This window comes from Capricornis sumatraensis, chromosome 2, assembly GCF_032405125.1.
Source record: "Capricornis sumatraensis isolate serow.1 chromosome 2, serow.2, whole genome shotgun sequence".
Lineage (NCBI taxonomy): Eukaryota > Metazoa > Chordata > Mammalia > Artiodactyla > Bovidae > Capricornis > Capricornis sumatraensis.
In genome coordinates, this window is record NC_091070.1 from 117,690,335 (window position 1) to 117,704,884 (window position 14,550).

At 48.3% G+C, this 14,550-nt stretch overlaps 1 protein-coding gene across 13 annotated transcripts in view; it reads left to right on the plus strand.

The window, feature by feature from the left end:
• Positions 1-4,537: 4,537 nt before the first annotated feature.
• Positions 4,538-14,550, plus strand: part of TPM3 (tropomyosin 3) — a 28,046-nt gene continuing 18,033 nt past the window's right edge. For 8 of the 13 annotated variants that reach the window (XM_068964029.1, XM_068964035.1, XM_068964031.1 and 5 more), the window contains exon 1: positions 12,029-12,225. In XM_068964029.1, the coding sequence (XP_068820130.1) occupies positions 12,094-12,225 (132 nt within the window). In that variant the 5' untranslated portion in view covers positions 12,029-12,093. Of the gene's footprint in view, positions 4,652-5,263; positions 5,390-12,028; positions 12,226-14,550 lie in introns of those variants that run through there. The other 5 variants (XM_068964025.1, XM_068964024.1, XM_068964026.1 and 2 more) reach the window with 1 other exon arrangement.

Genomic DNA, 14,550 nt, shown 5'->3' on the forward strand with positions numbered 1-14,550 from the left:
TTATAGGAGACAAAACCACACACCTGTGTCCTGGGTTTGACCCATTAAGCTGAGACTGAGTCTCCCATTCCTTCTGCCTGTTCCTCCACTCTGTTCCCTATAGGTCTGTCTCACCTCCCTTCTCTCCTCTTTGTATCTGTCTGCCAGCCACCCGCTGCCTCATACAAGGCAGCATAGCCTGGTGTTAGGAGAGCAGGCTTCCATATGACGGATTTGGGTTTGAATTCTGGCTGTCATTTACTGCCTGTGTGTTCTTGAGCAAGTAATTTTAACTTTCTGGGTTACAGGGCTCTATATGTAAAATGGAGATAATGCCTACCTCACTAGATAGATGACCGTAGGGATTAAATAAAGCACTTAGCAGAGATGATAACCCAAAATGATGTTTCCCTGTCCTTTGATAGTTTTTCTATTTTTATTTCAACTCCATTACCTGGTTGCCCCTTACCTCCCACCACATTCTCTCATCAACCCCTTTTATTTCTTTTCTGTTCGTTTGGGCCCACAGAACGCCCCACCCCTCTGCCATGATCCCTGACCTTGGCCTCTCTCCCCAGGGCTTGTCAGTGCCAGGCTAGCTCCAGTATTGGCAGTCCGGCCCCCTACGGAGCCCATCACCTCTGATCCTCTCTGCCTGCCCTGTCTGCTCTCATCACATCAGCTGAGTAATTCACCCCTTCATGCCTCCCCAGCCCCTTTTCCCTCTGTGGCCAGTGCCTTACCCAGCTCCTCAGGCTCAAAAGGACTCAGTCTGGTTTGAAATGGCTACACAGAAGGTACTTCCAGGAGAGCTGGAAAGCGTTCATCAGAGGCCATCTGAGGTTTCCGCCTGGACATGCCACGCTGTCAATCTCTTCCTGGGAGAGCTGCTCCTCTCCTACATCAATATTTCCTGTCTCTGCCTCTGTTTCCCGAGTTTGCCAAACACTGCTGCTGCTGCTAAGTCGCTTCAGTCATCTCTGACTCTGTGCGACCCCATAGACGGCAGCCCACCAGGCTCCCCCGTCCCTGGGATTCTCCAGGCAAGAACACTGGAGTGGGTTGCCATTTCCTTCTCCAATGCATGAAAGTGAAAAGTGAAAGTGAAGTCACTCACTCGTGTCCAACTCCTAGTGACCCAATGGACTGCAGCTTACCAGGCTCCTCCGTCCATGGGATTTTCCAGGCAAGAGTACTGGAGTGGGGTGCCATCCACTAAAGTCCTTTCAATTCCTGCTAAAATCCCTTTCCCAGCCTCTTGCCCTCCAGCCTGTGGTTCTCCAGGGCAGTCAAGGTTTCCGGAAAAGGGAACTAGAATTTGGGGCAGGTGTGGGTGTTAAGGGTAAAAAAGGAAGGTCAAGAAAGTAAAAAATTACACACAGACTGAAAGCCATAAGACAACACCACGGGTGTCTACCTTGGGGCTTGTAGGCCCATTTGTTAGTCTTCCCTGGAAGGCAAGAGCCACACAATACGAATTGACTGGAGCTTGGGACAAGCTATCGATCTAGATCAAGGGCACTGTCAAGTTGGCAGATTGTTTGTGTGTGCACGTTGAGCAGGGTGGGGGTGTCCGGAATAATGGGAACAAGGACACATGGAACAGGCCTGGGGGCTGAAGCAGAGCCTCCTCCTCCCACCCCACGCTTCCATCCAAGCCCCCCACCCCACCAGTGCAGCTATAACTCGCGCTCCTTTCTGCCACAGTAGAGAGAAGCAGCTGCCTGCCACAGGACATTCAACAGACCTGATTCTCTTCAGCAGAGAAACCTCCCAGAACAGCAGGCCCCTGTGAGGAAAGACCCTTAAAGGAGCCAACTCAGGAGCTTGCGTTGTAAGAAGCCCCAGAAGAGGAGGGTCCCAAGGACTGCAGGCTGTTTCCTGGCAGAGGCCTCTTCCTCCCTCACCTTGTCCTTCCAAAATCCTGGTTTCAAGTCTGCCAGGCAGGAGAGGCTGTCCTTAAGTCTTCTCTGGAGCCTGGGCTGGAGCCTGCTAGTAAGACAGGTCACGCTTCTCTTCCGGACAGCCAAGGGTGACTTTGAGGAGGAGGATGCCTGGAGGGCATGGGGAGAAGGTGAGAAGGGACAATATGGTGGGGAAAAGCAACCAAGCCTTCTGGAAGTTTCTCATGGCTACTCATCTCTAGTTCTCAAGAGCAGGCAGGTTGCAGGAAAGGGTCCGCTGAAAGGCCCTCAGCAGCCTTGTGGGGGCGTTGGAAAGGTAAAGCAGGACGTGCAAGCCCCCACCCCCTCTCCCGGAAAGCCTTGGGGGCAGCTGGAGGGGAACTGAGGGGAGCAGGTGGCAAGGTTGACAAGGGGCTGCTGACACCGTTGATCCTCTGAGCGCTGAGGCCGTGACACCAGGGGAAGAAACTGTGTTGGAGCTTTTGGAAAGGATAGGTGCCCGGATGCAGAGGGCTGCCAGATATTTTTCCTGGTGTAGGCTAACGTGATCAAGCAAAGGCCAGGCACTGGTAGCAAAGGAGCCAAGACAGGGATGGCACGAAGAGCCGATGAGTAAGAGCCGGCTGTCTTAGGAGGTGAAGAGCAGGGGTTGGTGCCCTTTCCCCAGACAGATGGCTCTCAGGGGTTGGTGCCTGACGTGTCTGCTCTGCCCTTTCTTTGCAGTGGGGAGGAAGGCAGAGGGCCATGAAAGCTCTTCTGCCTGCTTCTGTGTGATATGTTTGATATTGGGTTGTTTAATTAGGAACCAACTAAATGTCAAACATATTCTTACAGCAGTAGGCAATTTGGCATCATACTCTTTCTTACCCCAACTTCTGGGGCTCTGGGGTTCCTGTTTTTTTTACTGAACCTATTTTCTCCAGGACCCCTTTGGAAGACTAGAGGCTGCAACCCATGTGGGTTTCAATCTTAACCTGGAGGGCTAGTGTGGGAGCAGGGGAGAACTGGAGTCTGGGTATCAAATCTTTCTCTCTCTTTCCCTTGTGTGTGCATGCTAAGTCATTTCAGTCATGTCCCACTCTTTGCAACCTCCCAGACTATAGTCCACCAGGCTCCTCTGTCATGGGATTCTCCAGGCAAGAATACTGGAGTGGGTCGCCATGCCCTCCTCCAGGGGATCTCCCCGACCCAGGGATCGAACTCGCATCTCTTACTTCCCCTGCATTGGAAAGTGGGTTCTTTACTACTACTGCCACCTATGAAGCTTCTTTTCCTTGTGCTAGAAGGGAAATGGCTCTGATCTTTTCCTGTCCTTGTGTTTTTCTCCTCCTTATTCAATCTCCCCACCTTATTATCCAATGTTTCCTGTCCCTGGGACTCCTGTTCCCTAAGGCCAATAGTAGGGGTCTTTGGTTTTTCTGTTTCCTTTCAAGATGGTTCAGCTGATGGTTCTGTGTATTTACCTCTAGTGATTAGAGGTAGGTGTTTCAGTCACCCCATTGTTGGAGCCTAGTATTAACACCACCCATCTATCCTTGACATAATGACTAATGAGCACCATTTATATTTTTCCCTGGTAGTCCGGGTCACCTTGAACAGTGCCCACCTCTCTCTGGCATATTCTCAGATTGTATGGTGCCCGTGTCAGGGATCAACTACCACCTGTCAGTAGCAAGGCTCCAAGTGGAATGAACAGAGCCTGGAGCTAAGCCAGGGAGAACAGAGCTGGTAATGGTGATGATGATGATGACTGGGGGCAGCTGTGAAGAAGGGAGCAGAGGGTGAGAAGAGTAGAGAGAAACAAGACCTTGGTCTATGTGGGTATGAAAGTTCTATTTAAAGATCTCTATGGAGAAACAGAGGACGTGATCCTATCTGGTTTACTGTGTCTCCCACTTTTCTTTCCCTGCCCACTGGCCTGAAACTCTGGGATGGCCATCCAAACCCCAACCCTACGCTCTTACTCCATCCCCCTGGTTCTTAAGCAGGGAGGAATAATGTCTCCCTGCCCATTAGAGACTCTCAAAATAGCACAGTAACTTGATCTGGGGATCTGGGGAATTGTCAAGGATCATGGGTGATCTCCCCTCTTCACTGTTGCTCAAGATCCCTAAATACCAGGAATCAAAATGTAAAACTCAACCAATGGAATTTGATTAGCATCCAACACAGTCTGGATGAGAGTCAGGGGAAAGCTGAAGGGCAAACTAGGAAAACTAGCCATGCTTTGGGTGAAAACTACCATTCTAGAATTGCCATAGTACCCTTCTCTGTTTCAGTATCCCACCCCTCCCCCTTCCTTGCTCTTTTAAAATATGCACGGAGCTGCCCGGTGTGAGTGGAAAGTTTCAGGGTCAGGGAGGACCTTTCCCTCCCCCATTTTCCATTGTCTAAAACCAGCCTCAGCTGTTCCCTAATTTTTCTTTGCTGGTGATGTCAGTCCATCAAAGTGTCTCACCCTGTGTTCCCCTGAGAACAATGATGGGGCAGAGGGAGCTGGGAAGACCATATTAGGAACAAGAGGTGGAGCCATGGGCAGAAATAAAGGCCCAGGTCTGGGGAGCTAGTCACTCAGCCAGCAGCCCCTCCTTTCTTTCCCTAGTCTCCAGTCCTCCAGTATTCACAGGTGAGCTCCCCAGCAGCCACTGTTCAGGATGGAGGCCATCAAGAAAAAGATGCAGATGCTGAAGCTGGACAAGGAGAACGCTCTGGATCGGGCAGAGCAAGCGGAAGCTGAGCAGAAGCAGGCAGAAGAAAGAAGTAAGCAGGTAGGCCTTAGCCTTGGTCTCTCTTACCGGCTGGTGAACCAAACTGAAATGGAAGAGTTTTGGTGGGAAAGGCAGTGACCACTGGTGCCAGCTCATCCTTTGGGCAGGAGGGACTCCTCTTCTTCCCCAGCCTCACAGCACATGAAGAGGGCATCTAGGGTATTTGCCTTAGACTGACTGTGTGACCTTGTGAAAGTCAGTGGCCCCTTCTGAGCCACAGTCTGTCTGCTGGATTTAAGTGGGAGTAGATCATGTTTTGGAATAACTCCTGACTTCTAGAGGAAAAGGTGGGAGCTTGGCATGCAGCATCTCTTTTCCCTTAAATGGGGTCACAGACATTGACATCTTAAGATATTTACCATCCCAGTGTCTTAATGAAAACTCAGCATGGCCTGGTCATTTTAGGGTCAGAGATTACAAGGTCACAGGCCAAGGCCATAGCATCATTCCTGGGGCAGTTGGCTGAAACTGATGAGGAAGAACGTGTGCTGTCTCTCTGAGGATGGTAATATAGACGGTGAGCTCAGGGGTCTGTCAGGCTCAAGGGCCTAGGGTCTGTGCCTGCACTGTTGTGTCTGCGTGTCTTGTGTGTGACTCTTGGGGCTTCCACAGCTGGAAGATGAGCTGGCAGCCATGCAGAAGAAGCTGAAAGGGACAGAGGATGAGCTGGACAAGTATTCGGAAGCTCTGAAGGATGCTCAGGAGAAGCTGGAGCTGGCGGAGAAGAAAGCAGCCGATGTGAGTACAGAGAAACTGGGGGGTGGGTTCAACCTGTGCAAATAGATCTTCGTGTTAACAACTGAATTCTAAACATACTTGGACATATATACACTTGTGGATTCTCAGAACATAGGCGTAGATACCCACATACATTTCCCCCACATGCTGGTATACCCTTATTGGCATATACTTTCATTCTTTAAAACATGCAGAAGTCTCATTTTTCTTACCCTCAATCCAGGATTTAATTATCTTTCCCAGGACCTGGACAAAGGGAGGGAACTCCAAGTCCACAGTGCTATCACTTACCCCACCTCCTCCCCCATGCCACATTCTTAGCTTTTGTGTCCAAGGACTGGCACGTAGATATGTGTATTAATAGGGAACCTCTCATCTCTCAACTGCCCAGCAGAGCTAGCTCAGATTTCACAATGGGACAAAGGAGGTCACACTGACCCTGGCCCTATATGGGTTTATTTATCTTGGCCAATGTGGGCATCTGACCTTATGCCGCAGAGATGCCATAGAAAGCATTGCTTATAGGGCAGCTGAGAGAATCTTAGAATGATATATCAGAAATAAGAAGGACCAGGGAGTAAAGTTGTTACCACCAGACCTCACTCTGTGACCTTGATTAAATTATTCAGCTTCTCTAGGGCTGAGTTTTTCCACTTGAAAATGAAATAAACTCTCTTTTCCACTTCACGTTATCTCATAGTCACCCATTTCCCTTTATCGTCAACCTTGAAGTTAACCACAAAGATAAATGAGAGACTACAAGAAAAGATTTGTGGAAGAAAAGTAACACAGGAATCTTAACAGCAACAAAAGAATGTTCTGGTATTGATGGAAATACAGTCAATTTTCAGCATTGAGTTAGTAAGAAAGTATTTTTAAAATCACATTTGGTTTCGGAAAACAGCTAGAAACAGAGTAGGAGGTTCAGAAATGTTTTCGGATCCTCTCAATCACTTCTTTACTCTTAGGTTTCTGATCTCCCTGCTGGCTTTCTGCCACTTTCAGTGACCTAGGGAAGTGGTGAGGGTTGTTGAATATATCACACCAGAGGTCACAGACAGAGAGTGTATTATATACATGATACATGTTCATAGTTTCCAAAAGTTTACACCACTGCAAACTACTCATTCTCCTTGGAAAACTGTGAACATCACAGGTTACTCCAGGACTCTGGGCTAGAGCTTGATGGCCTGCTGGACTTGCCTAACTTAGGTTACAAGGATAGATGACTATATCTCTCTGGTTCAAATAAATAGGCATAGGAGTAGGTTTTCACAAATGGACACAATGTCAGGTTGATAACAATTTTGTGAGATGTAACAAAATTGTAACAACTCTCCGGGAAAGTCCTCAGGCTGGTATAGCTAGCATATGGATTTGAGGAGGTATTTCCAGGAACAATGAAAACAACAAACAAGATTAACCCAAGATTTGGGGAGAGAAAGAATGACATAGAGGCTCTAGACAATATACTGATACCACTGGAAAGATAAAGGAATTTGTTGGAGATGAATTCTATTTGTCCTTACACATACACACGTAAGCACACGTCAGTCCCCACCTAGACAGGGTCTACTCAGTATATTCATTTGAAAGAAACTTCTCATAGACATATAGGAAGCTACCAAAACCATTTAAATATGTAAAGTATGGGTAAAAAAAACTTCATTCAACTTCTCTCCCTCTTGTTAGCTTTCCCCAAAAGTCATTAAGTCCCCTCAGAGATATGTCAGAGAACAAGAAATAGGAGGAGAAGCTTGTAGGCAAGAGGCAAACAAACTTGGGGTTAAGATGGAAATCCATCTTTTGAACTGTGGTGTTGGAGAAGACTCTTCAAAGTCCCTTGGACTGCAAGGTGATCCAACCAGTCTATCCTAAAGGAAATCAGTTCTGAATATTGAAGGACTGATGCTGAAGTTGAAGCTCCAATACTTTGGCCACCTGATGTGAAGAACTGACTCATTTGAAAATACCCTGATGCTGGGAAAGATTGAAGGCAGGAGGAGAAGGGGACAACAGAGGATGAGATGGTTGGATGGCATCACCAACTCAATGGACATGAGTTTGAGTAAGCTCCGGGAGTTGGTGATGGACTGGGAAGCCTGTTGTGCTGCAGTCCATGGGGTCACAAAGAGTCAGACACGACTGAGCAACTAAACTGAACTGAAGATGGCAACTGGAAGAAAGGTTTCTTTTCTCAAAGCTGGGGTCAGCAAACTATCACCTGTGGGGTAAATGATGCTTCGGCCTGGTTTCCTACAAAGTTTTGTTGGAACATTTCCATGCCCATTCATTTACATATTGCCCTACTGCACCCCACTCCAGTCCTCTTGCCTGGAAAATCCCATGGACGGAGGAGCCTGGTAGGCTGCAGTCCATGGGGTCTCGAAGAGTTGGACACAACTGAACGACTTCACCTTCACTTTTCACTTTCATGCATTGGAGAAGGAAATGGCAACCCACTCCAGTGTTCTTGCCTGGAGAATCCCAGGGACGGGGGAGCCTGGTGGGCTGCCGTCTATGGGGTCCCACAGAATCGGACAAGACTGAAGCCGCTTAGTAGCAGCAGCAGCTACTGACTTTCCCCCTACAAAAGAGCAGCAGCCACACACTACGGCCCACAAAATCAGAAATATTTACTATCTGGCCCTTTACAGAAGTTTGTTGGCTGCTGCCTCAAAGGGTCAAAGAAGGAAAGGAAGGTGTCTATGGGAATTGGGGAAAGCACTAAATAAAGAGGAGGCAACAGGTTTCAAGTAGAGAGCAAGAGTCAGAGTCAGCAGCACAGAATACATGCATCTTTGAAGGGAGGGTGCTCTTTCTTATAGGAAGGGAGTTCACAGCTCAGCTTCTGCCCTTGAGATGAATAAACAAGTAAAGAAAGCACATTTAGTTCAGTTCAGTCGCTCAGTCGTGTCCGACTCTTTGCGACCCCATGAATCGCAGCACCCCAGGCCTCCCTGTCCATCACCAACTCCCAGAGTTCACCCAAACTCATGTGCATCGAAAAGGTGAGGCCATCCAGCCATCTCATCCTCTGTTGTCCCCTTCTCCTCCTGCCCCCAATCCCTCCCAGCATCAGGGTCTTTTCCAATGAGTCAACTCTTCGCATGAAGTGGCCAAACTATTGGAGTTTCAGCCTCATCAGTCCTTCCAATGAACATCCAGGACTGGTCTCCTTTAGGATGGACTGGTTGGATCTCCTCGCAGTCCAAGGGACTCTCAAGAGTCTTCTCCAACACCACAGTTCAAAAGCATCAGTTCTTTGGCGCTCAGCTTTCTCCACAGTCCAACTCTCACATCCATACATGACCAGTGGAAAAACCATAGCCTTGACTAGATGGACCTTGGTTGGCAAAGTAATGTCTCTGCTTTTTAATATGCTATCTAGGTTGGTCATAACTTTCCTTCCAAGAAGTAAGCCTCTTTTAATTTCATGGCTGCGATCACCATTACTTTGATGTAAATATAAAGGGAAGAGAACCTGGGAGTGCTGATTACCTGAGAAGCCAAATTGGAAAGCATAGGATTTGCTAGGACTCCCTGAACAAAGAAAGGGTGAGGGTGTGGCAAGGTCAGTCTGAACTTCATTTATTTCCTCCATAAATTCATCCAAGGTCCTTTTTGTTTTTTAATTGTGAAAAATATATACATACTGTAAAATTTGCCATTTTAACCATGTTTAAGTGTACAAGTCACTGATGGTAAGAACATTCACACTGTGGTGCAACCATGTGGAAGGTTCTTTCGATCTGAGATGAAATCTCAGAAGCTGTTGAAGGTAAAGCAAAAGGAGAATGCAATAGTTAGGATACACAAGTTATACTTTTTTCAAGGCTAGGAGGTGAAAGGGATGGGAGAAGAGGGAGAGGACAGACATATACACCTGTTGATATACTGTACTGTTGGTTACCAGGAAAACAATAGCACTAGGCCCCGTGCTGCCCATCCATCATGCTTTTAAAGGTCATTGGGAGTCAGTCCACCTGTTTCCCTGGATCGAGAGATTATCTGTTCAAATCTACCAGCCTCAGGAATGCAGTGGTGCTCTCAACACTCATTTGGTTTGTCTAAGATGAAGTCCTCTAGTTCTTCAGTAGGGCAAGGGAGCAGTGCAATAGTGTCCCCTGCTGATCAGCACTGAGATGACAAAGTCTCATTTTTATTTACATAATCCCTCTCATTCAGTTCAGTTCAGTTCAGTTGCTCAGTCGTGTCCGACTCTTTGTGACTCCATGAATCGCAGCACGCCAGGCCTCCCTGTCCATCACCAATTCCCGGAGGTCACTCAGACTCACATCCATCGAGTCAGTGATACCATCCAGCCGTCTCATCCCCTGTCGTCCCCTTCTCCTCCTGCCCCCAATCCCTCCCAGCATCAGAGTCTTTTCCAATGAGCCAACTCTTCACATGAGGTGTCCAAAGTATTGGAGTTTCAGCTTCAGCATCATTTCTTCCAAAGAAATCCCAGGGCTGATCTCCTTAAGAATGGACTGGTTGGATCTCCTTGCAGTCCAAGGGACTCTCCAACACCACCATTCAAAAGCATCAATTCTTTGGCGCTCAGCTTTCTTCACAGTCCAACTCGCACATCCATACATGACCACTGGAAAAATCATAGCCTTGACTAGATGGACCTTTGTTGGCAAAGTAATATCTCTGCTTTTCAACATGCTATCTAGGTTGGTCATAACTTTTCTTCCAAAGAGTAAGCGTCTTTTAATTTCATGGCTGCAGTCACCCTCTGCAGTGATTTTGGAGCCCAAAAAATAAAGTCTGACACTGTTTCCACTGTTTCCCCATCTATTTCCCATGAAGTGATGGGACCAGATGCCATGATCTTCGTTTTCTGAATGTTTTGGCTTTAAGCCAACTTTTTCACTCTCCTATTTCACTTTCATCAAGAGGCTTTTTAGTTCCTCTTCACTTTCTGCCATAGGGTGGTGTCATCTGCATATCTGAGGTTATTGATATTTCTCCCGGCAATCTTGATTCCAGCTTGTGCTTCTTCCGGCCCGTGCTTCTTCTGGCCCAGCGTTTCTCATGATGTACTCTGCATATAAGTTAAATAAGCAGAGTGACAATATACAGCCTTGACGTACTCCTTTTCCTATTTGGAACCAGTCTGTTGTTCCATGTCCAGTTCTAACTGTTGCTTCCTGACCTGCATATAGGTTTCTCAAAAATCCCTCTCATTAGATTTCTCTAAAGAGAGCTGGGAAAGTTCTTAGGCCATCAGGGCAGAGTTTACTGAAACTTCAAACCCTGCTTTTTTCTTTCCATTTCCTGGGGGTAGCAGGGGAATGGTGGTGGTAAATCAGTGTATAGGTTACTCTATCAAGCACATTACTTATTGTCTGAGTTGTTTCTGTTTCCTCTGATTAGTCTAAATGCTCAGTATTTCTAAATGCAGATAGTTGAAGACAGCCTCTGGTGGGAGTGTCTTCAGAACAAGGGATTGAGCGCAGCACCAATGTCTTACTTATTAATCTTCTTGGGGGTCAGGATTCTTAATTTTAAATCCTGGTCGACATCCTAATTCCCTAGAAAAAAAGAGATCTGCACCACAGGAGAGGCTTATTACTATTACTTACTGAGAAGGTGGGAGGAATACAAAGAAATAAGAGGGAAGAGTAAAATCCTCCAGGCTCTTTATTACTGTGCTTCTAAAAATCTCGCATGGCAATGCCTGTAGGGGTGGTTTCTAACTGATAAATAGCTCCTGGGGTACCTGGAAGCAGAAGTAGTGTGAAATTGGTGAAAGTTCTAACACAGAGGGAAGGCTGAGATTCACAATACTGTGTATGTTTTTCAGATGCTCCTATCAGTGCTGTTGCACAAAGGATCTGGTGACACTAGTCTGTAATAGAGGACTCCTTCTGATAAAATGGAGGCTTAAGACACATTCCTCACCTACAAAAGGAATTGTAAGCAATGATTAATTACAAAGTCCTGAATCATTCAAGGTTTGGAGAGGCTGGTAAATCACTGGTGTATACTGATTCTCAAAAGTAACAGGGGAAAAGACCAGTATTCTGAATAGAACACGTTCATAACTGGTGTCAAACAGAATGAGAATTTTGCCAAACTGCCCATCTCTTCACCCACTGCCCATCTTTTCACCCCCATTAATTCCCTTCACTGACTTTCAGGAGACAGGAGAGCATCTACCTGACCTGACTTTGAAAGGAGGCTGGAGAGCAGCACTCTTGAAGATGAGGCCCAGAAAGTCTAGGCTTTTTTTATCACTTGGGTTTGGAGCATTTGTGGGGTGCGTGAAGTAGAGGCTTGTGGGGTGTTTATGTTCTGGAGAGGACACAGGGTGCCAGGAGTGAGGGGTCAACCACTGTGGGCAGCCTGCCCAGGGCTGGAGAGGCTTAACCACTACACGCCTTCTGGTTACCATGGTAGCCCTCCCTCTTCCCAGCCCCGCCCTCCTTTGCTGGCCGGAGGGAGAGTCTGGAAGCGGTCGCCCAGGGGTACTGGGCGGGCCCGCCCCTCGCTTTCGGCCGCTGGCCTCCCTCTAGCTGACTGCATTCCCGCCCGCCTGATGGTGGGAGGGCGCGGCGGTCGTAGCGTCACATCCGGGCGGGTGGGTGAGTTCCGGTATTTCAGGGCGGAGCAGGCGGAAGTAGGGGTGAGAAGCGGCTGCAACGCCGAGCGGAGGCAGGAACCCGAAGGCAAGCCGAAGCTGGGTGGGGACCATGGCCGGGATCACCACCATAGAGGCGGTGAAGCGCAAGATCCAGGTTCTGCAGCAGCAGGCCGATGATGCAGAGGAGAGGGCCGAGCGCCTCCAGCGGGAAGTGGAGGGAGAAAGACGGGCCCGAGAACAGGTACGGAGAAGGCGAGGCGCGTGAGGGAGAGGTAGGCGCTGGAGCAGATGGGACCCCGAAGTGGGGCCGGATTTTTGCGGTGGAGCACGGTCCTTAGGGGCCAGCATAATCCGAGATGAAGTTGAAGTCCGGAGGATGGGTGGGGCTTAGCTTCACTTGGACCTCAAGTAGGTGAGGGGGACACTGGCTGCTGGAGCAGGCGGACTTGACTTTTGAAGGAATTGAGCCTCCCGGGGTCTGAGGCGTGGCTTTCTTCCTCTTTTCTCCCGGCTCATTCATTCAATCCCTTCGAGTCGGGCGCGGTCAAGGGAGGGGCTCAGCGGCCTCTCCCTCCCCCACTTCCCCGGTCGGGTGGGGTACTTTGCTCTCGTTTGGGGTTTCCGCCCCAAAGGGTGAGAGTAGGTGGATGCCTCTCTGATCTGGAGGGGAGCAGAGCCGAATTTACCGTGGAAGGGTGGGGGGTAGAGGGTGGGAACAGCCGGAAAGCCCCCGGCCTGGCCTTCTGGCAGCTTTTCCGCTCCCTCCTCCTGCTCAGGAAATGAGGCAGCAGTCGACTGAGGAAGCGCGGTGCCCTCCCTGGAGGAGGTTGAGGCCACAGCACCGCCTCCCATCCTCCGGTCTGGGGCCCTTTCCTCTTAGGGGGAACACTTGCAGCTGCTAAACCCACTCTGTCGACGTGAAACTGGAGGGGAGGAGGTAGTACCTCACTGCCTCTGTGAGTGCAAATGTAGGAACTGACAAAACCTGCCTAGCTTCCATGACTACCTGGAAGGCGGGATCTTCTGCCAGATTGAGGCCTTTATTGCTGAAGTGTGAAGAGTGCAAGCTGAACCGTTTAAGAACACTTCTTCCAAACAGAGCTGATAAGCGAGAGTATGTGGTAGAGAATCTGATGAAGTGCCAAATTTGTTCAACCAAAAGTTGAGACATAATATGCTCATAGATTGAACGGTGATTCTTGAAACTGCTTTCTGTTGAGAAATGGTGGGCTAGTTTTAGTAAGCCATAGGTTTTCCACGATTTAAGGTGCAGTCTAGTGGGTAGAACTGATTTCCTGAGTGGAGGCTTTGATTTTGGAGGATCCTGAGGCGGGAGGGGAAAGTAACTGTTGCTAAAATTTGAAGACCTAATGAAAGAACTCTTGTGGTTTATTGGTATTCCTTGATCTCCCCTCCCCACTTTTGGCTGCTTTTTTGGGGAGTGGCTGAGAATTAATGTTTTGGGGAAATGAGAGAAGCAGCTGCCCTCCAGGTTAATACTTAAAGATTGTCAGAATAGTCATTTCTTTTTACAACTGGGCATGGAAATGCTGGGAGCTTGGTTTCCTCAGTCACTCATTTCTCAGTGGATTTTTCCTCTGTTCATTATGCTTGTAACTTCTAATTATCATTCTAGTGAGATGAACTGGCTGGGTGACTCTTTATGACTAGTGACACTTTCTCATCTCCTTTGTTCTGGAGACCAGATCCCCTTAACGGGGGAGACAGGGTGGCTGTAAGGAACTGGCCATGTGTTGACGTAGAGCATGGGCTCAAAGTAAGGGCATGCTAGGAATGATTCTAGGGTAGATGATGTAATTACCCCCACCCTCAGTAGCCCCCAGGACTTGGTTTCCCCCCTAGGATATCCTGGACATTCACTCCACTCAGGATTTGGTAATTTTCTTTGCAGGGAAATTTCACTCCTTTTTTTTTTCCCAACCTAGGCTGATAGGTGAGAGAGCAGAGTGAGCAGCTTCAGGTTTTTCTTAAGCTTCTCCCTTACTCAGAGCCTGCCAGATTTGCTTACTGAGCTGAGTGAGTTCTAGTGAGGAAGCCCTCACTCAGATGGGGAAGTAGAGTGATAGTTAAATATTTATGAAACCAGTATTTTCTACCCCCCAGCTTGAAAAGTGCCAAATCTTTTGACTTTCTGCTCTAGTGAACTTTGAATTCCTCCTGAGGAAACACCTGTGGGAAGGGAGAGGGGGAGTGCCTGAACTACCTGTTATCCTCTTAGGGCATTCTGGAATGTGGATTTTGCAGGCTCTTCCCGCCTGGAGCTGGAAGCTTTGCCCTCCCTTATGTTATTGCATGCCGTTAGTGGGATTGTCACGTAATTACTTTTCTGGTTGCTTTGTGTTACCATCCAACCCTTGTTGGGAAGCTGGACGAGTCCAGAGCCGACTGAGTGGTTCTGGAAACCATCTCTACTGCTCTTGACCTAGAGATGTATCTTTTGTAATGTAAGGTGAAGGTGAAGTCGCTCAGTCGTGTCCGACTCTTTGCAACCCCGTAGACTGTAGCCTACCAGGCTTCTCCGTCCATGGGATTCTCCAGGCAAGAA